General features: G+C 34.6%; 2 protein-coding genes across 10 annotated transcripts; both read right to left on the reverse strand.

Moving 5' to 3' along the window:
* Positions 1–1,392: 1,392 nt before the first annotated feature.
* Positions 1,393–4,145, reverse strand: LOC107861728 (protein indeterminate-domain 7). Of its 9 annotated transcripts, none has more exons than XM_047410178.1 (5): positions 3,731–4,142; positions 3,285–3,557; positions 2,768–3,164; positions 1,665–2,684; positions 1,393–1,561 (listed from the first exon to the last, which is right to left on the reverse strand). In XM_047410178.1, exons 2-4 carry the CDS (start codon positions 3,514–3,516, stop codon positions 1,700–1,702), a joined length of 1,614 nt encoding a protein of 537 aa, XP_047266134.1. In that variant the 5' UTR covers positions 3,517–3,557; positions 3,731–4,142; the 3' UTR covers positions 1,393–1,561; positions 1,665–1,699. The 9 variants fall into 9 exon arrangements, with proteins under 9 accessions (XP_047266134.1, XP_047266136.1, XP_047266137.1 ...); XM_047410180.1 differs by having other exon boundaries at positions 3,285–3,527; positions 3,731–4,134; XM_047410181.1 differs by having other exon boundaries at positions 3,285–3,527; positions 3,700–4,134.
* A 5,181-nt stretch (positions 4,146–9,326) lies between these two features.
* LOC107861727 (putative hydrolase C777.06c) lies at positions 9,327–15,203 on the reverse strand. The gene is made up of 12 exons (XM_016707072.2): positions 14,880–15,203; positions 14,543–14,670; positions 14,055–14,167; positions 13,900–13,941; positions 12,563–12,618; positions 12,357–12,433; positions 11,528–11,647; positions 10,566–10,642; positions 10,406–10,469; positions 10,245–10,295; positions 10,077–10,125; positions 9,327–9,748 (listed from the first exon to the last, which is right to left on the reverse strand). The coding sequence occupies exons 1-12, from the start codon at positions 15,040–15,042 to the stop codon at positions 9,630–9,632; spliced, it is 1,059 nt and encodes a 352-aa protein (XP_016562558.1). The 5' UTR covers positions 15,043–15,203; the 3' UTR covers positions 9,327–9,629.
* Positions 15,204–16,342: the final 1,139 nt, after the last annotated feature.

The raw sequence follows: 16,342 nt of genomic DNA on the forward strand, positions 1-16,342 counted from the left end.
TGAATATGGTCATAGTTTTGTGTTAGACTGTTAGTAATGAAGGTTTTTTTTTTTTTTAACACAATTAAATTATGTATGAGATAACTACATGTAAGTGCCATAACAAGCATAATAGAAAGTGAAATGCATATTCTTCATGATATCAACATATATATAATATGCACCTCCATAACTTCCTACCTCTACTGATCAACAAACCACATGCCCAAATATTTATCTTACTTAAATGTTAATTATTTTCATCTAATGAATCCAATGCTATTTTTCTTTTGGTACCACCAATCGTACACGCAAATATACTAAAGGAAAGACAAATTTTCATTCTAATATATATATATATATATATATATATATATATATATAATCCTTTAAATGGTAAAAGATGGTCAATTTGGATTGAAAATAAGTATATATCCATATTTATATGTCATAGAAAATACTTTGTGCTGGTCGTTTACATGTGTCTCACCAACTCGACAACAAGTATAATTGAAAATTTTATCCTATATTACACATGCTTATGCAGAACCCACTTCCAACATATAAAATCATACCTTCCGTCACAGTTTAAGTAGCTTAATTTGACTTGATGCAAAATTTAAAAAATTAAGAGATTTTAATTTTTATTGTCTTAAATAAATTACATATTTTTAATCAATTTAATTTTATAGTCTAAAACTTAGGAGTATCATTTAGACTGTCAGAATTGAAAACTTACTAAAATTAGAAAGAGGCCCTCATTTTGAAACTGATTAAAAAAAAAAAAGTAAAACACTTCAATTGTAATGGAGGAAGGTACTATAGTAGTAGTGTAATATCAGTCACGTCATACAATTTAATATATCAAACAATTTACTATCAATATACAATATGAACAAACCGTCCGGTCGGTCATCACTGACTACTTATCATATGAAATGATTAATATATCTTCAGGAATTGCAATAAAAGCTACAACTACATATTAAATGCTTCTTAAAATTATAAAGAACATATGAGTTAGTTATCAACTAAATATGAATTTAATTTGGATGTCACTATCTAAAAGAGTTCATACAAACAAGTTATTACAATATACTACCATTTAAGATCATGAACAAAATCAATATAGGAAACAGTGCAGAGACGTGGTCCAAGCACTAAACAAATACTCTCTTCGTTACAATTTATGTTGCATCGTTTCAATTGACACAAAATTTAAGAAAGATCAAAAAGAGTTTCAAAATTTGTGATCGAAAACACTCCTTAACCATTTAGTAGATCTATATATATATAAATTGTTTGATTAAAGGTAAGAAAAATTTGTTTTTTAAGTGAACTAGAAAGGATGGATTTATAGGTATGAACTATCACAAATATAATAAATTCTATGAATGACAGTGCAAAAAGATATTCAAAGGACAAAAATCCTTCCACAACATGAATTAAATTTTACTCATCCGAGTGCTTCAGAATGCACTATTTTTGTATAAAAATGTCACTGTCCATAACAGCTAGGTAATAACAAAAGAGACAATCAAGGCTAGGGTTTTTCTTCTCCAGTTCTAGCTATCTCTTTATTCTGAGCCAAAAAAAAAAAAAGCATAAGCTAAAAATATAAAAATAATACAGATCTACTAACAATTACAGCCATTAACGACTAGGAAGAGAGGGAGGAATAGAACCTGCATTTTACGCGTAAAATTGTACTGTGCTTAACTTAACTTTGCCATGTTTTGTGATTTTGCGATTGATTTTCATTGGAAGTATTAACTAGACCAGCTATGTTGAAAATGTCGCTATGTGAAAGAGGTCTTAGGCCTAAGAAATCTTTCGTCATATCATCGTTACCATCACCATTGCCGTTTTTTGGATTCAAAATGCCAATGCTGCTGAATGGATCATCGAAGTTTGATCCTTCAAATCCGGTAGGAGTAGTGGAAGAGAACGAATTCATCATATCGTTAAGAGAAGACGGAGTTGGAGTTGATACAGGCATTGTGGCGTGAGCAACTACGGCAGAAGCAGTAGCAGTAGCAGCTTTATTTCCATAAGAAGCCAAGCTATTGAAAAACCCAGATGTAAGGTCTTCACGTGAAGACAAATTGAGTCCAAAATCTGTTGCGTTGTTAACAGACTCAGTAGCAGTAGCAGAAGAAGACACGTGAATTTGGTGGGGTCTGACCAGCATGGCTGGACCTAATGCTGCTGCTGCAGAAACAGTACTAGCTTTGTTGCTCATGGTAGCACCCATCTGAGCTGCTTTCTGCAACAACGCAGTTGCAGAAATATGTGGAGAGGAAGAAGCCATTGCTCCGGATGTAGGTCCGGATAGACTAGGGTTAGGGTTCATGAATCCTTGTTGTTGGTGATTCTGCGCGTAGTCCTGATCACCGAACCTAGAGGATTGGAAGATCGATGAGCTTAGCTCAATAGGTGATGGCGGAGGAGGACCTGGACCAGGTCCAGGACCACCACCACCTCCAACCAATAGCCATGATGGAATTTCAGGCCTCAAATTGAACCCGGTTTGTTGCTCTTTCTTCAAGGAAAATGTAACTGGAATTTCAGCGTTAAATGGTTGAAACTGAAAATTCATATGAGATGTCGAAGGAGTCGGTAGAATTGGATTTCCTGTTATCGCTCTTGCACTCTCTTCCGCTAATGCATCGCAAAATGCTCTGTGAGTTATGAAACTATCCCTCCTGAAATTCAAATTTGAGATAACTTAAAGTGAACGAAGAAGAGACAACTGTATGATTGATAATTAATTTCCATTGTTGTTTACCTTGAGAAAAGTGTTCCACAGTCACATCTATACTCTTTAGTTCCACAAGTTTTCGAGTGAGCTTTCCAATCCGATTGAACAGCGTAACGCTTTGAACACTTCTCGCATTTCCACTTCTTCTCACCATGTTTTCTACAAAAATGCTTTTTGATTCCCGTAAGGTCACCAAGTGCTCTTGCTGGGTCATGGTGAACACAGCTGGTTTCGGGGCAAACGTAAACCTTTTTTCTAATTTCTTTGCTTGTTCTCTGCTTGAGCTTCCATGGCAAGTTGTGTCCTCTTCTGTGTAGCTGCAGATTCTGATCCCTTTGAAATCCTTTGTTACAGATTTCACAAACAAATCTGTTTGTTGCCATTAGTGTCTTTGGTGACAAAGCTATCACTTCAGCATCTGGGTCTGTTACCACATGATTGGTCCCAAAAAGGGGGAAAAGAAAAAGTTGAATGGATTTCATAAGCATAAAAGAAAAGTAGTTCAAAGTTCAAAAAAAAAAACAAAAGAGCTTCGAATTTTGACCTGGATTTCCTGGTTGATTTCTTTTCTTCTTGATTTGTTGCTGTGCAGGTTGGGCTTGTTGAATTGGAGGAGCAAAAGTATACTGAGGAGGATAGATTCCTCCAGTAGTATTATTGTTATCATTTCGATTTGAAGAAGATACACTAGCTTCACCAGATGCAGATGTTAAATTGGACATGTTCTCCTCCACAACACCAGGTACTTGTTGATTCATTAAACCTTTCATCATCATCTTCTAGCAAGCTGATTTTGAGATTTTCAATTTCATAAGCACTGAAGATTTTTCAAGAAACACTTATATATAGTCACGGTGTGAGCAAAGAAATATGTTAAAAAGATCTAAAGAGACAAAAACAAACTTAGAAAAAATATAAAGTAGGTGACATAATTGGTTTCTTTTAAGAGTTGTTTGAACCTGAACAAAAAAATGAAACACCTTCAACTACCTCTAGTCTTTGTGGTTTCTTCTTCCTTTGGCATCAACCCAACAAACAAATCTTGTATTTGTCAAAACCCCAAGCGAAAAAATAAAGAAAACAAAGAGAAAGAAGCAAGCAAGAATTTAGAGAGAGAGAGAGAGAGAAGTAAAGAACACTTTTTTTTCATTCAAGTTTCCTATGGATATACTAAAATCAAGAAAATCCAATAATAAGCATGCACATAAGAACAAATGAAACTGGACCAAACCAAACTTCTTACAACTGTGAAGAAAGAGAGAGAGAAAGAGATATGGATGAGAAGAGGGAATCCCCTCTGTAATCCTCTCCACAAGAAAGAAAGTGAGAAGGAGAGAGAGAGAGAAGAAGACCACCCTACGGCTAACTCTGACGTGCACTTTCTGTCTTTTCTTTTGTTCTCTTCTCAAACCTCATAAAGAAAAAAAATAAATATACATATCTTTCTTTATTGTATTTACTAGTAATAATTCTGCCTTTTAACAAGGTTTTTCAAAAGAAAAAAGATTCATTTTCTGTTAAAAAATCACTTTCCCTCCTCTCATAAAGTTAAAAAAGCCATGTAGAACTAGTGCTTGATTTGTGTATGTAAAGATTTGAGATTTGAAATAAGAGAGAATGTGGAGTAACTTGATGAAAAACAGTAGGCTAATCTTTTCATCTGTACTAATTTTTTAATCTTATATTACGTATCACGTGAATTTAGTTGAGATGCATTGAAATTAATCTGGATACCGGTAAAAAGGAAAGTGAAGGAACATAGAAATGGAAATGTTGATTTTAACATCATTGGTACATATGAGTAGAACCCTTTTTCTATTATTTACGGTGTACATGATTGAGTTATTGATTAACTCTTAATTCTACTCTAACACAAGCATCTTACACCAGTGTTCCCTAAAAGTTTACTATTTTTTCCTTTCACTTCTTTACAAGTAGCTTCCCCTTTATCTACCTTTCATTTCATTAATCATTCAACCTTATATTTGTTTTTTTGGAAGACAAGCGTTGCAGAAATTTCTGACATTCTGCAGTATATTCTAATTTTAAAAATATAAGATTTTTAAAAATGGAAATAGTGAGCTGTGCCTAACTTTACTCTCCTTCCTCTTTCCTCAGCTTATTAGCATTTCCTAAAAATCCATTAGGTATAAGCTATGAGATGGAACATTTTAGCCACCATTCGATGATTAAATAACATTAATTTATCTTTATATTTTGTACGCTTAGGGATTGTCTGGTTCAAGAGAATTAGGAAGGTTATTTTGGTATACAGATTATGGAATTTAATTGAAGATATTAGCTAAAATCTATACTAGCTTTATCCAAAATCTTGATAGAACTTATTCTATATAGAATGTGAGATCGATAAGTTATTTTTATTCAAGTCTTAATCGCAATTATAATTCAATGACCCCTTAAAGGTCCATCCTTTATTGTAAGGACGGCGTTATGGATGCAAGAGTTTCATCTAAATCACTTGATCGATTAATTACATTGCATATGTTGAATTAAAATTATTTATACAAAATATTTTGAATTCATTCGATGAATATTTTGACTTTGCTGCTAGTTTACAGAATGGTAACAAGAGAAAGACCCTTAAATCTAACTTTTTTTTCACATGAAGGGATGTAAAAAAGCAAACTAAAGTTATAGACGGGTCTTTTGTGGATGACTTGATTTTGTTTTTTAGATTTTTAGATCCTTTATTCTTTTTTTTCCTAGTTAAATGTGTGAAATTGACTAAACTGTAAGAAAATTTTAAAATCAGAAAAGGAGAACAAATTATAAACAAGAACATTTTGAAAATGAGTGTCTTCACGGATCCCAATTAGGGAGAAAGTAATATAGCTATCAACCTGAAAAACTGGGTATATGACTTTTCACTAGTTGTGTAGTTATATTCATGATCATTCAAACAAATAGTATATTATAACAGATAAAAGTAAATATTTTATATATTCTATTGGTTAATGTAAGTCTTCTTGATCATGAAAATACTTCTAAGAGCGTTGGACTTAAAAAGAAATTTGACCAACTCAATCTCAATGACTACAATATATTCCCAATTAATTGGTACGCTAATCAGACTTAATTTTTCAAGAATTCTATGGTCGCACGTGCATACACAGTAAATCTCGTGGAAATGGTTTTCGATCTATTAACAAATTTAAATAAAAGAAAATTATTTCTATATGTATGAAAATAGAGATACTTTTATAAGAATATAAATCAATTGACCCGTTACCCGTATACCTCAGTGCACTAAATTTAGTAGGTGTTCTAAATTCAAGCGTTGATTTTAAACTCGCGTTTGTTTGTAAAATTTGTAAAAGGTTTCAACATTTAACTTCAAATCATGATTTTGATTTTTATTTTTTTTTTGAAAATAGAATAACTCATAAGTTTATATTTCACAAAAATAAATCATAAAAAAGACTCATATTCGATGTGAAGAAATTATTTGTATCATGAGGGAGGATTTTATCAAAAAATGGCTTGTCGCAACTATTATTGATTTTATTTATCAGACCAATGAATCTTTATTAAATCATATATATGTATCTGAAAGTTTGTAATGGCATGTAATTACAAATATTTAATAGTTTCATAAATTATGAAGTTCTTATGTTTATAAACGTACAACTTAAGAAATTCAAATACATGTCGAGATAAAATTTCAACTTCAAATGATCCTAATTTTAAATTCTTGATTTCAAATCATGTCCAAACACACACTTAGCACCTCAAGATTAAAACTGAAATTGTTTCTTTCTGTCGACATCGCTACAATATACTATAGGTAACAACTGTATACTATAATTGTGATGATATCATTTTCGATTTTTTCAGTATTAATAGTAGTACTTTATAAAGCAAAAGTAAATAAAAACAACCAATATTAATTTAAAAAAGTAAAACAGGATTGTCTTATTAGGTAGTGTCCAGAATAAAAATATGTATACACAGTTTACGAGGAAAATAAAAAGTATGGTAAAGTGAAATAAAATAATGCTATTGTTTTTGTCATTATCTTGTTTATTCCTCAATGATTTAATTTTGGAAATGGGATCTTGCTCTACCTAAAGTCTCAGACATGCTCTCCCAGCTCATCTCTCACTTTTTAAAAATAATATACCATACTGTATGATCTGCTTTATTTTATAAAAATTAATATAGTTTAAAAAGGTCATCAGAAAACATATACATACATTAAGAGAAAAAGGTCTAATAATGTGAGCTCCTAGAGTGCTACTCGTGTTGTTCTCCACAAGTTTATTAGATTCATTCTATTATTATTAATTTACTATCAGATTATTAATTAGAGTTCTCTTAAGTAAATTCATGCATCTTAGCAGATCGAGAATATATATATCCCGTAAAAGATTAACTAGTAAGTAGTGAAGTCGGCCTAATTAAAATCTTTTCATCCTTAATCAAATAGTTTAAGTTAAAACTTTGAAATATTATAGTAGGTATAAAGTGTTTTATCCTTATGTAACATAAATTCGAATTTCAATTTTCCACGTGATATGTTTAAACCATAAAATTAAGAAATACATTAATACATTCTACATATATTAATTTACGACCATAACATTCAAAAATCCTCACCAATTTTTAAGCTTCCTGTCATGTAAAATCAGACAAATAAAAAGCAAGAGAGTAATACAATACTAACAAGGAAGATCACGAGAAGGCATAGGATAGAAGAAGTGGGGTCAGATGGGATGCAAAGGGAAAAATGATTGAGCAAAAAAGAGGACCCATTAGTCATATTATTATGCATGACAGCAAGAGAAAGAAAGTAATAGTAATAGTAATAGAGTACTGTCAATGACCATTATGTTGAGAGACAATTCGAGTTTCGCAGAACGAGTTAGGAAACAACTGCATACTGACAATTTCAATAGCCCCCTCAGCAACGATGTCTACATCACCCTTAACATTACTATATACTAATAGTTAGAGTATTTGCTACAACAGATAAAGTTAGACTTGAATAATAGTTATGTAAGATTTTCTTAGACAATCGATCTATATATAAAGTTAATTAATTAAAACTCGAGCTCATACATACAACATATAGTAGTTCTATATTGGCAGGGACGGACTTGTAGGATCAGTCTCGTTTGCTTTCTTTCGATTTCATCATATTTAGTAACGAGCCGATTAAGAAATTTAAGTAAACAGAGACGAAAGACATATCTAAAATTTGTAGTAATATTACTCGGAATAAAACAGAATTAAAGAAAGTGGTAATAATTAAAAAAAGGAAAAAAAAAATAAAAATTCAAAGCGTGTGGGCAAGGAAATTGCAGTAGAAGTCTACAAAGGAAACTGAGAAAGGAAGGTGGGGACCAACTAGTGGAGCCCACATTACACGTGGCCCATGCCATATACCACATTTCAAAATCAAAACCCCCATGCAACTTGCATCCATATACCTCTCCTTATCCACGGCTTTGGGTCTCAACCAAAAATAAATTTTGATTTTGTTTCAATATTAACTCAATGGAACAGTTAAAAAGAAGAGTCATGACGTAACTGATAATAAATTATTAAGAAATCACAACTTCGATCTGTTCTTACAGAAGCATATAATAGACTTTTATGATTCTATCTTTCCATATTCATAGATAGCAAGATCGAATGTTTTTTCTAGTAGTAGAGTTTGGAATCATAACACTAACTACACTTAATTCAGAACAAGTTCAGACAAATTGGAATCGACCAGATGAACATTGGTGCACCTTCTTTCCTCATATACAATTTTTCGCTAGATTTGCATGAACTTTCCGAGAGATTTAAATCTTTCTAAACAATTTCCTTCAATATGATTTCAATCTCAATGTTTTGAAGTTCACTCACCACGATTTTAAACAAAACCAAACAATATCAAATAACCTTACCTCATTTTTGTCATTTATATATATATATGCAACTTAATTTAGTTATTACGAGTTTGAGAAATTGAAGATGTCACAATTTGTACAAGAAAAAGCTTTTACTACTTAGAGCACTGAGCACACAGCCTCAAGTTGACCACTTTTGCAGTTCATGCTTATCAAAAAGAGAAGTACTATACTTGATTATTCCGTATATATTAAAGATGTTGACTCCAACTTGTCGTGTTTACAGAGAAGTAAGAAAATTGTCAATATGCCATGGCTCCTCATTTTCAACTTTTCCACACTCTCCATTTGTTCTTACAATCTTTTATTTGACCCTTTTTCTTCACCCACGAAATTTCCATTTATTCCTATCTTTTCAATTCTCAAGGCATGTCCAACTTGAAAAGACCACAATTTGATTCCAAAATCTACAACTTCACCTATGAACCTTTCATACTAAACTCAAATAGCTACTTGAATAAAATTCTAACAAATACCAATAAGATAGTATACAAGATCAATCTTTTTTATATAGAGTAGATGTTACATTCCCTTGACTTTTTCTGTGTTTACTTCTTTATAATTTGAATCTCCTTAATGAGAATCTTGGTTCGGTTACTTGGAAGAAGTCACGTATAGGAGACAAGACCATGTTGAGCGCGTGCAGAGTAAAAGAAACACAAAGAAAATGAAAGAATTTGAAATATATATTGTTGGAAATAATATTCATATTGAGTTTGCAGTATGTATCCATCGTCACAAAAAAATAATGACCGTGGATGCAATTGTATTTTGCACCCGCTGACTTAAAATCCTTTGTGTCTTTCGATACAAATAACATCTCCAATTAGTGCTTGTAAATTGTTTTGGTAAACAAAGAGCATCCTTCAACACAAATGAAACTAAAATATGCATATTCAAGGATAGAGGGACGTCACATTGGTCCCCAAAAATTTGTGCGATGCAAGGTTTGTCAAGTCAGACCTGAAAGCCTACAAGCTCACTGGCACTCGAAGCCCGTCATAGCTAAGTTGCACATCGATGCCTTCTGTCTCCTTCAGTTTCAGTAGCCCTTCATTTACTACTTCATGATCCATGAGATGCATCATGCCTTCAAACCACATCAAAACATGCGCCCGTTAGCTATGAAGAAGCTCTTGATGTGCATCAAATTTCAATTATTATTGATTTATCAGTATTATAAAATTAGTATTCACCAAGTAATTCATATAATTGGTGTAAAAATTCTCCTCAAAGACAAATCAAATCTCTCGTACTTGAAGATCTACTAAGGTCTAAAAGGCACAAGCTGAAGGAGATACTGAAAGTCTAAACTATCATATACAGCAGTAAAATAGGAAAAGAAAGTACCACATAGCTTTGATTGTGCACAAAACATTGAAAAGAAAAATAAAATAGGAAAAGACGAACCAACATACCAGTGAAAAGTGTTCTTTTTGGTTTGATTTTTCGCACTTCGTCCAGAGCCTTCATTCGTTATCATGGAAATGTCAATGACAGAAAGGTAAAATTATTCAACTGTTAAATGCTCTAGATACCGCTGCCCTCAAATCAGCCCAAAAGAGATATAAAAGTTTAGAGCTCACCCTTGGAAGTCCAAAATGTGTTGAGGAAGATCTATCTGGTCGCAGAGCATCCTAAAAATGACACGAGAAATTGGTTAGATGGTTACGCATTTAATGATGACCAACTGCTGGATAAAGGAACACAGAGTTCAAAAGGAAGAGAGAGAGAGAGAGAGACCAACCAAGATAAGGAGTTCACAGTCGTGTAGAAGTGGATAGGTTTCTTCGGGTATATCACTTGCATCACTAAGAAAGTCAGGTCGGGGTAGGGATAAGGAAAACATTAGTGACTCAGGTTCATGCCTGCTGATGAAAAATTCAAAATAAGAGAATAAGGTTTACCTGATATAACAGGTACTCCCAAATCGAAAGCCCAAAGAACGATAACCGGGACCATGCCACACTGGTAAAGGAATTATCTACTAGGAGACCAATGGAGATCATTATGAATAAATAATTAACAAAGCCATGATAACTAACCATTTCAACTTAGAATGCACAAATAATTTTAGTTAAGGGATCGATGCTACCGTCTCCAAAGGTGGGGGGAGCCTTGGAGCAACGGTAAAGTTGTCTACATGTGACCTTAGGTCACGGGTTCAGGCAATGGAATCATACGCAGATACTTGCATTGGGATAGGCTGCCAATGCTGCCTACAACGCTTTGTACGCATCTTTTCTACGTTATAGTCTCCAGAAGGCCGATTGAACTTGGAAGAACGGAACAAACCGTGAGAGAGACAACAATAACTACAGAAGGTCAACTTCTGTGTTGTACAATTTCTCTATCTATCCATATAGCAAGTACATAGGTATGCATGAGTTTTCTTAAACAATGGGTTACCGTTTTTAATAGCCTTGTCTAACTTATTAACCGCAGGTTCATGACTGGAAATTTTTTTGCCCCTGCTGCACCTTAGGATGCTATTTCCACTAGGAATTTGAGCAATTGGAGACAAGTGCATTCAAGTTGCCACTCGGAAGGTGGCAACTGTGCAAAATAGAAGTACAAAAACCTGGTCACAACAATTTAGATCTTTAAATTAAAGTATATACTTTACAGTGCCATCGCCTAGCCATGTTTTGACTTAACAGGATTACCTATACAAATAGTAACAAGAAGCTAGGATACTAGCCAAATAATCAGTGGAACAGTATGATCTCCAAGAAAACAAGTGGGTTTTACTATCACTTACTTGGGACACAGTTGCTTTGGACATAGTATCACACCCTTTAGCTATCAGATATTTGAAAAAATATTAATGAATCCAAATAAATCAACTAGTAGGGTAAAAGGCCTCAACCTCAAGATCATGTACAATGAATGGATCTTCCTTGATGATGTTAAATTGCAACTCTGAGACTGCAGCTCCTTCAACGACACTACTTTTGTCTACCAAATAATAGTGAGTTTTCTTCATCACCTAAAATTTGGAAAAAATTGGCACATTTTGAGCTAATAAAAATAACAATTTCGGGAGCAAGTCATATAAACTCAGGCATGCTGCTATCTCAGGTAGTGGTATGGTTCCCAGACCCCACTATGTGGGAATACACTGGGTATCCCACTATGTGGGAATACACTGGGTATGTTGTTGTTATTGTTGCATGTTGCTAGCTCAGGACTGGCAAAAGAATACTAGTGAACTATAAAACAGATTAACTTTTGAGAAATTCCAATTAGTAGCTGAAGATTTCCAGCAAGACATGGTTCAGTATTTAACGTTTAATGCACAGCCCCTACAACCAATCTTATGGTAAAATTTGGAAAATTCCGATTAGTACTTCAATAACTATGTATCGCTGTGCATTCTTGCAACCTGGTTGTCATAAATATAGAATCTTCAAGTTGAATCTGTTCAGCTACGGCAAGTTCTTTGTTTATGTATGAATTTTCTAAACTTGCACCACTGTAATTTGCTCACTAATTCAAAGTAAGCCACACATGAATAAGGTATTAGCTATCAAGAAAATGATAAAGGCTGAATGAATCCAATTCCGTAATCACTCAGCTAACCAAGAGATGCTAACAATGAAATGATGCATTATCACTAGTGGCACGAATGTTCATATCTGTAGCTTCATGAAAAAAAATCAAAAACTGCATCTTACGAACTTCAGAAGAATTCAGACCTCGAAGTCACGACTGGCCACATAAATAGGAACAGAGGGCTGGACATTATTAGTCCAATCGCGAAGATCATCCATACCTGCAGGAGTGTGTGCACTTTGAGATATGGGGTGAAGTGAGGAACTTTTTTGGGGGGTGGGGTGCAGTGTATGGACAGGAAAAAACATATCCACACCGCAATAAACATCACATGAGATTTATCAGAGACCTCCGATTGCATCAGCATGGGAATGAGTTATAATGACCGCATCAATTGTTCTTATCCTGACACAGAAAAACTAGACACGAGTAAGGCAATCAGATCATAAGCAACAATTTTTTTTCTTGATAACCGTGGTGTCCGGGCCAGCTTGCGCTCACTTCGACTAAATCCACGGGATACCTGCCACCTCCCACCAGCAACAGGTACCAGGTAACTCCGTCCACCAAGGCTAGAACAGATGGGAAGAAAACACCTAGTGTTTGTCTCTGCTGGGAATTGAACCTGAGACCTCATGGTGCTCATCCCAACTTCATTGAACCACTAGGCCACACCCTTGGGTGCTAAGCAACAAGTTATGAAGCTTTTATTTCTAGAAGAGTAATGCCAAAATTCTGTTGTCTCGGACATATAATTTAGCACGTTCAATATCCTCTTCAAACTATATCTCGGAACAAAATCCTCTTTCACCAATTATCCCACTGGATCCAGCCTCACCTACTGATGCTCTCTTGGTACTCAACACACGCTCAATAGGTCATGAAAAGCTTCTGTCAGAAAAGCAAATACTGGGAAGAAGGACAATATGGAAAGAAATTCATAGGCACTATTATCACAACGTCAATAGTAAATGTAATAAATGAAGTCTTCCAAGCTACAAGGATGTCTCACTCGCAAGATATGGAACAATAGAGTTATTTTGAAATACTCCTTTTTTTCCCTTTGATAAGCAAACGAGGAACCACATAAAATCTTTTAAGAGTTCTATAAGCCTTTTAATTGAAAACTGATGGGTCACAGGGAAGTATAATCCCATTATGATATGCTTGAAAAAGCGAACTCTGTTATCAATCAAAGACAACACACAAGAATCATGGCATATTCAACCAAAGAACATATGTAACATATGGTAGCTGATTGAACTGAATTTATAACAAGCTGATCTATTGATGTGGTTATGAGATGATGCGGAGCAGCATCAAAATAATCACAATTATTTGCAACATTTGTGGGTTCAAAGGCTGAGCTTCTGATATAAAGATCATAACTATCTACTTCCCTAACTAGGTCCCAAAGAAAAAAAAAAAGTACAATCAGCAGTAGAATGAGTTACCTAAGACTTGAATCTACAGAGCTTGATGCATGTAGCCTTAACATTTGTCGCACGAAAAATTATTTTCTTGCTTCACACTAGTAGCAGGAGAATGAGTTACCTAAGACTTGAATCTACAGAGGTTGATGCATGTAGCCTTAACATTTTTCGCAGGAAAAACTATTTTCTTGCTTCACACTAGAGGCAGGTGAAGTGAAACAAAGTAATATATGAAGTCAAGGAAGCGTCTTACCCATAAGAAGGAAACCACTTCAGAGCACTATGGTAGAAGAACCTGCATCGCACAAAGAGAAAGTGCTCTCAGACAATAAGACTCAGAACCTAAGAATTTTTTTCCCTACAATTTATCACCATCCAAAACCAAATGGTAAAAGTCTCCTGACATACTTCCCAACATCTACAAGTAAGTTACAGTTGCCAGACGGCCTGGTGCGGCGAATAAGGATGCTGGTGTTCAGTCTCCTATTTCTGCTACCCGGTTCTTTAGCCTTTGAGCATACCTATAATAGGACATTAAAAGAAGTCCATATAGTTAATGCACACTTTATTTATACATGGCAGATCATGGTATTGGCAGTGCAAGGGTTCTTAATGCATGCATTAACATGTTAAAGATACAAATTGCCCCTCAAAACCTTTTCCACATACTTTTCACGTATTTGTGGAGGGTATTTTTATAAGCAAATACTAGTTTTCTTTAGAAATTACGCAGAGCATGTTATTTTTAATACACACAAAAAAATTAGTACATAAGAAATAATTTCAGCATAACTCATAACACCATTACTAATGTCAGCATTAATAATACACGTTATTAAGCACTATTCTTATACACCCTACAAAATTAGCTGTGGCATTAGATTTCACAGACTTACAGGGCATGTCTTCAAAGGATTAGTGAGGCAGCTCACTCGCGGAATTCCTTCACTTGTTCCTGTTCCTATAAATATTATCTCAGATTGATTTGCTGATACCTCATCTCCATTCCGAGAACTTGCAGAACCTGTAACGTGAATAAAATTAAGGGAAATTTTGAAAAATACTTATACAACATTATACATGTGAAAAAATCATTATATAAAATGCAACAACTTTTTATAAAAGCTGTTTATACACAACGTATGAGCTACGTGATGCAAATATTTTTCAAAAATAGACATAGATGAGCTGTAATTCTGTTAAAATGAAGAAAACTGAGCGACAATTACTTACTAGAATGAAGAGAAGCAGTGAAGAAGGGTTTGAATTGTAATTTCGCTTTTTTTGAAATTGAGATTGAATTGTTATTGGTGAATGAAAATTGGCGAGTGAAACGGATGATAGAGAAGAGTGAATGCTGCGACGGAGGACGAACTATTCCGAGAAACACCGCCATTTTCGCAGTTCCGATGAAACTCCGGCAGCTAAAACTACCCGTACCGGGTTTCGTTTTCAACTGTTGGATTTGTAAGAACAAAATGGGCTGGGCTAGGAGTTCGCGCTTCGTCAATTTGTATCGGGCCGGCCAAAATAGGTATTGGTTCCTTTTTATGGACAGGTCCGAAAGACAAAGTCGGGAGAGGGAAACTTTAGAGCAGTCGTTTAAAATAGGTCAACCCCATCGATAGAACCTTAAAATTGTTTCGAAAATTCACTTAGGCTCCTAAACTAAGGCCTGTACCTATCAAACCCCTAAAGTCCCCGAATTTTGTTTCAATTGAGTATTTTTTGCCTAATCAGCAAAATGTATATAGAGAATGTGTTACATTCGCGTGACGTGATAAAAATTTCCAATAAAAAAAAATAAGTGGCAAAAAAAATATATGTAAAATTGCTATTTTTTTTATTTTTCTATTTATATTTAATAATAATTTTTTAATTAAAAAAAAAAAACACCCCTACCCCCAATCATCATCTTCTTCACCCCACCCCACCCCCCAATCATCTTCTTCTTCACCCCACCCCACTCCTCTCGGTCGTCTTGCCTACTTGTCTTTACCACCCTCTCCCTTACCCCCCCCAAATCGTCTTCACACACAGTGTCACGCCTCAAATCCTATTGGGGCGGACTGACACCCGTAACCGAGGAGACCCGGGAGAACCAACTCATAACCTTATACTTCCCATGCATACCTCTATGACAACCCAAAATTTGGACAGCATCATGTCGCATATAAGAGGAAATAATCACTTGTATAAGCTCGAGCACACATATATATGTATATACAATACTTGGCCATTGGAGCCATCACGTCTACTAACAAAACACCACCTTGACTGTACATTAGATCTACAAAGCCTCTAAACAATACACAGAGTTTAACTAAGGTCGGGACACACCCCGCGATATAACTAACTTCTATAAAATACCAAAAGTGACTGGATATGACACAGAAAGCTCCAAAGCAAACTGGAGCTCACCAAAAGCAGCTGGATATTCTGGCTCCTACTTGTGCGGTGGATGAGCTGAGGTACCTGTGCCTGCAGCATGAAATACAGGTCCCTCATGGGGGACGTCAGTACGAAATATGTACTGAGTATGTAAAGCTGTAGATAATCACATATGACATAGGAGCTCAATAGAAATCAGAAACAAGTGAATAAATCGTAATAGGAGTGGACCACACTTACTAGAACTTGTGACAACCCGTACATTGGATTTATTCAATCACTTTACCTTCGTTCTTATCATCTTT

The sequence above is a fragment of the Capsicum annuum genome, chromosome 3, assembly GCF_002878395.1.
Source record: "Capsicum annuum cultivar UCD-10X-F1 chromosome 3, UCD10Xv1.1, whole genome shotgun sequence".
In the NCBI taxonomy this organism is placed as follows: Eukaryota; Viridiplantae; Streptophyta; class Magnoliopsida; order Solanales; family Solanaceae; genus Capsicum; species Capsicum annuum.

Excerpts from the sequence above, each read along its gene's own strand:
- LOC107861728 (XM_047410178.1), bottom strand. The coding sequence starts at position 3,516 with ATGATGATGAAAGGTTTAATGAATCAACAAGTACCTGGTGTTGTGGAG. Across the intron at positions 3,165-3,284 it reads AAATCAACCAGGAAATCCAG|ACCCAGATGCTGAAGTGATA; the intron begins GTCAAAATTCGA and ends ATGTGGTAACAG. Across the intron at positions 2,685-2,767 it reads TGTGGAACACTTTTCTCAAG|GAGGGATAGTTTCATAACTC; the intron begins GTAAACAACAAT and ends TTTGAATTTCAG.
- LOC107861727 (XM_016707072.2), bottom strand. The coding sequence starts at position 15,042 with ATGGCGGTGTTTCTCGGAATAGTTCGTCCTCCGTCGCAGCATTCACTC. Across the intron at positions 14,168-14,542 it reads ATCCTTTGAAGACATGCCCT|GTATGCTCAAAGGCTAAAGA; the intron begins GTAAGTCTGTGA and ends GTCCTATTATAG. Across the intron at positions 9,749-10,076 it reads AAAAAGAACACTTTTCACTG|GCATGATGCATCTCATGGAT; the intron begins GTATGTTGGTTC and ends TGTGGTTTGAAG.